This window comes from Phragmites australis, chromosome 6 (assembly GCF_958298935.1).
Source record: "Phragmites australis chromosome 6, lpPhrAust1.1, whole genome shotgun sequence".
NCBI classification, from domain to species: domain Eukaryota; kingdom Viridiplantae; phylum Streptophyta; class Magnoliopsida; order Poales; family Poaceae; genus Phragmites; species Phragmites australis.
The window spans coordinates 16,244,722-16,254,049 of NC_084926.1; the positions used below are offsets into that span (position 1 = coordinate 16,244,722).

Below are 9,328 nucleotides of genomic sequence, written 5' to 3' on the forward strand. Positions count from 1 at the left end.
TTCAAATTTGCGTGTTGTGAATGGTGATCCCATTCTCTAACCGCTTCATTCCAGAAGAGAATTTTGATGCAGACGGGATTGATTGATCAGCCATAAACGCAATGGAACCAATTTGGGCCGGAGCCCAGTAAAGGCCCATGTTAGACGAGGCCCAACTGGCCCAAGAACTTGGATAGAAAGCCAAGCGTGGCCCACGTCCTTCGTCGGTAGAGACCAGAGATGAGTTACCCGTAAGCTCCTCAATTGTTCTGCGTTGTTAGCGACTTAGTATAGGATAGCTTCTTCAGAGTTCATTCCTATTTGTTGTAACTATCGCTGACCCGGCTGCTCCTCTCCCATGTCGCCTGGTTTGTAGGATCGGCTATCAGTGGGAGGGCTCCGGTTGTTGTATATTAACCTCCACTCAGTGTAATGGCAGGGCGCGGTGATTCTCTCCCAATTCATCACTCTAACATGGTATCAGGCTTCTTTTGATCCTCTTCTCCTCCTTCCGCTGCTCTCGGCCATGGCGAGTCCCACCGGTTCGGTCTCCTCCGTCGGCACCAACCCCTTCGCCGAGCCTGCCGAACCCGTCCCTTCCCCGGCCTCCACCATCGTCCTCATCAATATCCACAGCCACGTCCCTGTCATCCTCAGTTCGGATGAAGGGAACTTCCGTCAATGGCGCTCCTTCTTCGACCTCACCTTCAAGAAGTTCGGCCTCGTCAACCACATCGACGGCACCATTGACGCGGCCGCCATGATCGACGATCCGGAGTGGCTGCAGGTGGACTCATGCATCGTCTCGTGGCTCTACTCCACTGTGTCCAAGGACATCTGGAGTGATGTCTACAAGCCGCACAGCTCCGCCTACATTGCCTGGACCGCCATCACCGGCCAGTTCCTCGACAACAGTCTCCAACGCGCCGTCTACGCCCAGCAGGAGTTCCACAGCTTGTTCCAGGGTGACATGTCTGTTGGCGAATACAGCGGCCGTCTCAAGCGCCTTGCCGACACCCTCTACGACTGCGGCGTCGCCGTCTCCGACCCGACGCTCGTCATCAACACTCTTCGTGGGCTGAACAATAAATTCAGTCAATTCATCGCCGTGCTCTCCACCATGACACCGCCGCCGACATTCCTCTACACCAAGTCGTACCTGCTGCAGGAAGAGCACTGCATCAAGCACTCCCTGCAGATGGAGGCCCAGACGGCTCTCCTTGCGGCCCGCAACACCTCCTCCACCGCCAAGTACGCGCAGGCCCCTCCACCGCCAACGCCCAACCACGCGGCCTCCGGCTACAACGGTGGTGACCGTCGCAAGAAGCGCAAGGTGGCGGACAACCGTCAGCGCCAGTCCGCGCACGGCCGCAACACCTTCGTCCCTGCACCGCCGCCGCAATGGGCGTCCGCCTACAATCCGTGGCAAGGGGTGGTTCAGGCGTGGCCACTAAACGCCTGCCACCCAGGTGTCCTCGCGCCTCGCCCCAGTGTCAATCCCCCTTCGGCCATGACAGCGCTCGCCGCGCCGCCGACACAGCACGACACGGGCTCCCTACCGCCCGGTCTCTACTCCGCGCTCAACGGCATGTCGCTCAACACCAACACCGGCAGCACCAACGACTGGTTCCTGGATACAGGCGCATCATCACACATGGCTTCTCACCCTGGTATTCTCACCAACTGTTCTCCTTCCACTGTTCATCGTCAGATCATTGTCGGCGATGGTGGTCTGCTGTCAGCGTCGTCCACTGGCCGCGCCTCCATCCCTACATCCTCTACTCCTTTACATTTGAACAATGTTCTGATTGCTCCTCAGCTCGTCAAGAATCTCATATATGTTCGTGCTCTAACTCGAGACAATTCTGTGTCTGTTGAATTTGATCCCTAGGGTTTCTCCATCAAGGACCTTCGCACCAGGATGGCGCTCCTCCGATGTGATTCCTCCGGCGAGCTCTACCCTCTGCGCACCGATCGTGGCGATGCTACTCCACGACCCTCGCAGGCACTCCTCACATCGGCCGATGGTCCCCTATGGCACTCTCGGCTTGGTCACCCAGGTCGTGATGCTCTTCTGCATTTGTCTCGCACCGTCGGCTTCAGTTGCTCCAAGTCCAGTCACCACACGTGCCATGCCTATCGCCTTGGTAAGCACGTGCGGCTTCCGTTTAAAGATTCCACAAATGTTTCATCTTTTCCTTTCCAACTGTTACATTGTGATGTATGGACCTCGCCAATAATGAGCAACTCAGGATACAAGTTCTATCTTGTCATTCTTGATGATTTTTCGCACTATGTGTGGACTTTCCCTTTGCGCCATAAATCAGATGTTCTGCCTACTCTCATTTCGTTTCATGCCTTTGTTGGCACCCAATTTCAGCGCCCGATTCAGTGCTTTCAGTCTGACAACGGGAAGGAGTTCGACAACTCTGCGTCACGCGCGTTCTTTGCCAAGCATGGCATCCTGCTGTGCCTGACCTGCCCCTACACTTCCCAACAAAATGGTCGCGCCGAGCGCGTTCTTCGCACGCTCAATGACAGCCTCCGCGCTCTTCTGTTCCAGGCTTCTCTCCCACCCTCGTTCTGGCCTGATGCGCTGGCCACATCCACATACCTCCTTAACTGGCGCCCTTGTCGACCTCGTCAAAATTCCACACCGTTCGAGCTCTTATTTGGTGCGCCACCTGAATATGCTCATCTGCGCGTCTTTGGGTGCCTCTGCTACCCCAACACTGAAGCCACTGCATCACACAAGTTAGCGCCGCGCTCTGTTCGCTACGTCTTCCTGGGGTACCCGATGGATCAACGTGGCTACAAGTGTTACAATCCGGAGACAAAACGCGTGATCATATCCCGTCACGTTCATTTCGATGAAACCTGCTTTCCCTTTGTGCAGATTTCTGAATCAGGCTCGCGCGATACAGCGCGGTGCTCCCCGTGCATCCAGGACGTGCTCCCGGTGCTTACGCCACGACGACCGCGCACTCCTCGGGCACGACAGTTGGGTTCCCAACCGACTGGGGCAGCGCCGCTCCCAGCCCAGCCGGCGCCACCTGATCCGAGAAATCCTCCGTCATTGTCGTCAGCACCCTCCCCACTAGCTGCACCACCGTCAACACATACTCCTCCGGCAACGGAACCGACTCCAACGCCTATGGAGTCCGCAGCGCCGTCCACGACACCAGCGCCCGCGGCGCCCACTCGGCACCACATGGTCACCCGAGCGCGTGACGGCATCCCCGTGCCCAACCCGAAGTATGCACATGTCGCCGTGACCCCGTCACCGACATCTCCTCCGCCTTCTGTTTGTGCGGCTCTACGCGACCCGGAGTGGCGTGCGGCGATGCAAGATGAGTTCGATGCGCTGCAGGCCAACGGAACTTGGTCTCTTGTTCCACGACCGCAACATGCCAATGTGATCACCGGCAAATGGCTCTTCAAGAACAAGCTCCATCCCGACGGAACACTGGAGCGGCGCAAGGCACAGTGGGTTGTGCGCGGATTCTCGCAACGACCGGGGGTTGATTTTCATCAAACCTTCTCCCCGGTGGTCAAGCCGACGTCCATCCGCACGGTGCTACATCTTGCCGCGTCGCGCCGATGGCCAGTGCACCAGCTCGACGTCAAGAACGCGTTCCTCCATGGCGACCTGGTGGAACGCGTTTACTGTCACCAGCCGGCGGGCTTCGTCGACGAGACTCGGCCCGATCATGTCTGCCTCCTCGTCAAGTCCCTCTACGGACTCAAGCAGGCACCGCGGGCGTGGTTTCAACGCCTGGGTGCGCACCTTCGATCCATCGGCTTCGTCCCCACCGGCTCGGACTCGTCGCTGTTCGTCTACAAATGCGGCGACGGCCTGGCATATCTCCTCGTCTATGTCGACGACATCATCTTGACGGCGTCTACAACACCACTGCTGCAGCGCATCATCAAGGAACTCTGTAGCGAGTTCGCCATCAAAGATCTTGGCGCGCTCCGGTTCTTCCTCGGCGTCCAGGTTCGTCGAGATAATAACGGATTCTTCCTCACACAGGCTCAGTACACGGAGGACATCCTCGATCGTGACGGCATGGCCAACTGCAAGCCTGCTGCCACGCCGGTCGACGCCAAGCAGAAGATTTCTGCCAATGAAGGTGAACCGACGACGGACGCGACATTCTACCGCAGCATTACGGGTGCGCTACAATACCTGACTTTGACACGTCCAGACATCGCCTATGCTGTCAATCAGGCCTGTCTGTACATGCATTCACCCCGGGCTGCGCATTGGAACCTCGTCAAGAGGATACTCCAGTACCTCCGCGGCACGATCGACAGCGGCATCGTCATATCGGCATCGCCCTCCACCGACCTCAAAGCTTACTCCGACGCCGATTGGGCAGGCTGCCCCGACACGCGACGTTCGACTTCGGGATACTGTGTCTTCCTCGGCGACTCACTCATCTCCTGGTCGTCTAAGCGGCAGCCAACGGTGTCGCATTCCAGCGCCGAGGCCGAGTACCGGGCGGTGGCCAACGCGGCTGCTGAGTGCTGTTGGCTGCGCAATCTCCTACGCGAGCTTCACGTCAACGTCGACAAGGCCACGGTGATCTACTGCGATAATGTCTCGGCGGTCTACCTCTCTGAGAACCCAGTTCACCATCGCTGGACCAAGCACGTAGAGCTGGACATTCATTTTGTCAGGGAGAAAGTCGCCCTTGGCCAGTTCAGAGTGCTGCAAATACCAACTCAACACCAAATTGCCGATGTTATGACCAAGGGCTTGCCCACGACGTTGTTCCAAGAATTCAGAGACAGTCTGTGCATTCGAACAGACCATGCTCAGCCTGAGGGGGGTGTTAGCGACTTAGTATAGGATAGCTTCTTCAGAGTTCATTCCTATCTGTTGTAACCGTCGCTGACCCGGCTGCTCCTCTCCCACGTCGCCTGGTTTGTAGGATCGGCTATCAGTAGGAGGGCTCCGGTTGTTGTATATTAACCTCCACTCAGTGTAATGGTAGGGCGCGGTGATTCTCTCCCAATTCATCACTCTAACATGCGTGAAGGATCTGACCGCAACAGATTCTTCTTGATAAAAAAAGTCTGCGCCTTTACAAGAATTCAGCTCAAGTTCGATAGATGCAAGCCTTAATGAAGCTGGTTGTAGTTTAACTTACGTTTAGATTTGATATCTCGTGCTTGGCTACTTCGACAGTCATGATTATCAGAGAAGAATCTAGTTGCGTTGCTGCAAAAAAAAAATTCGATAGGTGTTGCTGCGAAGTTAGTTACGAAATGTTTTCAATTCCTCATATTTGCGTTTTGCTCAATCCCCAGATTAAATGGCAAATGCTTAATGCAAATGAAAGATATCTCCTCACAAAGCATAAAAGGCTGTTTAGTTCATCAATGTGGTAATAGTTGTCTGATTCACTAGACTTGGATCTCTCTCAACTCATAAATGCGATTAAATTTACTGATGATATCAGGAACACTACAACAATTTGATGAAGGCGCTACAAGAGAACGATCCTTCATGGCCATCGCTGATGCTGAAAGTGTTGTTGAAGACTGCAGATATGTTGGTGAACTGCACGAACACAAATGCTGAGCAGCTGCTGGCGAAGGTGGAGGGGTTGGAGAACGTCCTTGAGAGGGGTGATCGCGCCGTGGCAGAGATTGTAGGTCTCCAGAGGACAGGTCACTCCAAGGATCAGCGGAGTTCCCAAGCGAAATCAGCTGGCAAGTAGTGACAGTGGTATGCTCTTGTGTTGATCGTGCAAAACTGGACTCTTGTCACTGATCCTGGGTATTGAAAAGAGTTGTATATCGATCTTTTTTCCATGAATTCCTACAGCGTGCCTCCGCGGCTTTGCAGTCCGCTTATGCTTTACACTGTTGGAAAATTTGTGTGTTTATCCTGTCATAGAGGAACTGGGTAGACGCAGGATTTCTAATACAATATGCAATTTTCTTCTTTGTTCATTACTTTGGTTCCTGCTAAGATATGTTCAGGTCTGGAATCAACTCAAAATTCTGAAGCAAAAAGACCTTAAAATGCCTGATCGGCATCCTTTATGTAATGTGAGAACTGGACTAACGTATTCTGTGTTCAGTGATGCTATACTTCTGGAACAGTGCATACTTTGTTAAGCCCTATTTGAATGTAGAACTTCTTTCAGACGAAGGAGTTTCAAATGAAACATTTAATTCCCGTAGAGTACAGCGTACCAAAACGTCTGGGCTTTCTCCAGAAGCTTAGAGAAATGCCGACCAGGCTAGGAAATGCTTCTGGAATGCATGAATTTGCAAGGTTGATGCTACCTGAGTTGGTGATCCTATTTGGGATGAATAATTTCTCATATTCCTATAGAAAGCAAACTGTTTCTCATCAAAAATTTCAACAAATATTGAAATAGTACACACAAGCCTCCCCAGCTGAAGCAAAATCACAACAATAGGACTAGGCTGAAAAAACCCTCCCATCCCTTCGCTCCCCTTTCCCGGCGTCGGAGTCGGAGAAGGCCACCGCGCGGCGATGGACAACAACAACCTCTTTCCGGCGTGGCCGGTCGTGGGCCCGAGTGTCGCCGGCGCTGTCTTAGGCGCCGGATGGTGGTTCTGGGTCGACGCCGTCGTCTGCAGCGCCGACACCGCCGCCGTCTCGTTCCTCCACTAACTCCCCGGTACGTGCGCCGCATCACCCCAGCCTTCGTCCCGCCGTCTCGCCTCCTTCGCTGTGTGTGCCCCCGAAAGCTAGGGTTTTTAACCGGTCATGGCTTGGTTAGGGTTCTTCGCCTCGTTCGCGGCGCTCATGGTCAACTGCGTGAACCGGGAGGACATCAGCGACAGTTACTACTCACCCTACGACGACTCCGAGTGGAGGTGAGGGTGGAAATTTCGAATCCCAGCCGGGTTCATGGCTTTTGGTTTTACGGAGATTTCATTTGTAGCACTGATACGGTTAATTGAACCACTTAGTGGTTCAGTAGTTTGCTTCGGCAAATTTGATGCTTGATTATGCTAGTTGTGATGGCATTACTTGCTGCTGGCTTGTGTGTATGTAGTTATCTGCTGTGTAGCAAAGCTGATTCGTTGTTGTAGCTTAGAACTTGATGAGGTACAGAATTTAAATGTTTGGCGGGTTGATTGATAGAGCAAATGATTTTGGTCGTTTTGCTGTTTTGATAAGAGCGGGGTCGTAGTCCTATTTGGTTTCGAATTTGAAGCGATAGGTACTTAAAATGGTCATAACAGAAGCATTTGGACAAAGGTTGTGTTGTTAATTGGGATTCACTCACACTTAGAAACAGTTGAACTATGATAAAAATTATCCAATGGCACCATTTTCCTGTTGCTGAATGAATCAAACAACCATGGAAATGGGGTGAGGGCAACACTAAACTATACATGCAGAAGTAGCATTAGCATATGAATGAAACCCCAACAGCAATTAGTTTCATCATCAAAGGAAGAAGATAAGGTTGATTCAACCTTCTGTCTGATATTTCAGCTTTTGTTCCAAATAAATTAAATTTATAGGAAGGAAAATGCACATAATCTTAATATTTATTGGTATGCACAAATGAGTTCACAAATTATCAAATGTTCATCTTTTTTCTCTACATGTTAAGGGTTTTAAAGATAGTATATCATTCATCAACTACTATGGCAGTCAGGATGTTCTCTCAAAATGTTTCTAAGCTGCAGTCTTTTTAGTTACTTGCACTGCTTTTGCTATATGACAATGAAATGCATTGAACTGCAGGGTGAAACTCTGGCTTTTTATTTCATACGTGGTGTCATTTGTCTCATTGGCTGGGGCAGTGGGGTTTTTGGTTCAAGATGCACTTACAGATACGGGACCATCTGCCTGGACTGGCACTGCTGGTGTCCTATAGTGTGTGTTTGTGTTAGTGAGGTATTTATTCTTTTCCTTATTTGGTCCCTTAATCCTTAGCCTCTCCCTTGTATCCTTCTTTTGTCTCTTATAATGTCTGTGATATATTTTGCAGTGGGTTGATCTACTGGACGTGTCAGTCTGAAGACTGACTTTAAGAGATATGGCCAAGAAAGATTAGGAATGTAAAGGTGAATATGATATGAGCTTGCTGGCGGAAATGCAAATATTGTCATTGTCTATTGTTTTGCTGCCCAAGCGGCCAAGCCTCGAAGTTTGGTATCTCTGTAAATATAATCGTATGTCACATTGCTTAAATTAGTTTGAAGATGTTGTTTTGGAGCAACAAACCTTGACGGATGATTAGTAAATATCTATACATTTCCCCGTTGCTCAATTTCGCATGGAAAGTTCAACTGTTCACGGTTTGTAACTCATTAGTCACATTTCAGTTATTACCCCTTGGCAAATCTGAGCTACGTAAACATCAGTCCTGTAAACTTGTTAATCCTGATTTGTGGAACCTATCACCTATATTCTCTTAAAAGGCTGGGAGTTGTGGCTATTAAGGTCCTATATCACATCATCTGTTCATGTCTAACCTAAATGCCAGTCTGGCCAGTCAGAATAATGCAGGCTATGTTTAATCCTTCCAGATAATTCTTGCTTCAAAAAGAAGAGAAAATTCCAGGTTGTTGTGTACAGAGATAGATGCATTTCCTACCTAAATGGCACCAGCAATCTTTGTAGAAACCGATTGTTTGTTTAGAATATCTTTTGACACACACATGTAGCTAGTCCAGTTATTGCCTGAGTGTATTTTCGTTGCCTTACCTTGCACGTCCAGCACAGGGTCCTAGTGAGTATATTCGCAGTTGTATGCTGCTTGCGTTTTACGGGTTCGTTTGACCCAATGGGCAAGACCTGGAAGTTTCTATGCTATCTCTGCACGTCAGTTTCTCAAAGCAACCAAAATTAGGGTCATGAGAAATTGACATTCCCGTGCTTGTCAATTATCAATCATTTTCGCTCGCTGCTGACCACTGTATTAATGTTGGTAAGAAAGAGAAGAAAAAAAATATGGAACTTCAGCCTTTATTTTCTTTCACAAAATACCAGCGTTTTACTGGTTTTAGGTCATGAAGTAAAGGGGATAATAGTGACATCTTTCAGTATTTAGTTTGATTTCTTAGGAAAACCTACTCTGTTCAGTCTATTCTTCTTTTACTTGATGACAAAAAGTTTTTTAATTAAAAAAAGAATATAAAAAAGAGAAGGAAACGTACACTCAAATGAAGGTCAAGAATCTACCTTGTAATTTAAAACTAGTGTCTTTCAGATGGGGATGTAAATGAATATCTAATGGATAAATCTAGATCACTATTTTAGTTTATTTTCTTTCTTAGTTTAAATAGACGGAGGTGTATATTTAGTTTAATAAAATGTGTTTTGAGTCGACCTAATAACTAA

The 9,328-nt window shown here is 49.8% G+C and overlaps 1 protein-coding gene across 2 annotated transcripts; it reads left to right on the plus strand.

The window, feature by feature from the left end:
- Positions 1 to 5,055: 5,055 nt before the first annotated feature.
- On the plus strand, positions 5,056 to 8,394 carry LOC133921920 (uncharacterized). 2 transcript variants are annotated; one of them, XM_062367021.1, is made up of 5 exons: positions 5,063 to 6,271; positions 6,378 to 6,644; positions 6,747 to 6,843; positions 7,727 to 7,879; positions 7,974 to 8,387. In XM_062367021.1, the coding sequence occupies exons 1-5, from the start codon at positions 6,156 to 6,158 to the stop codon at positions 8,001 to 8,003; spliced, it is 663 nt and encodes a 220-aa protein (XP_062223005.1). In that variant the 5' UTR covers positions 5,063 to 6,155; the 3' UTR covers positions 8,004 to 8,387. The 2 variants fall into 2 exon arrangements, with proteins under 2 accessions (XP_062223004.1, XP_062223005.1); XM_062367020.1 differs by having other exon boundaries at positions 5,056 to 6,271; positions 6,378 to 6,843; positions 7,974 to 8,394.
- The last annotated feature ends 934 nt before the right edge of the window (positions 8,395 to 9,328 follow it).

Excerpts from the sequence above, each read along its gene's own strand:
- LOC133921920 (XM_062367020.1), top strand. The coding sequence starts at position 6,156 with ATGAAACATTTAATTCCCGTAGAGTACAGCGTACCAAAACGTCTGGGC. Across the intron at positions 6,272-6,377 it reads GGAATGCATGAATTTGCAAG|TACACACAAGCCTCCCCAGC; the intron begins GTTGATGCTACC and ends ATATTGAAATAG. Across the intron at positions 6,844-7,726 it reads TACGACGACTCCGAGTGGAG|GGTGAAACTCTGGCTTTTTA; the intron begins GTGAGGGTGGAA and ends ATTGAACTGCAG.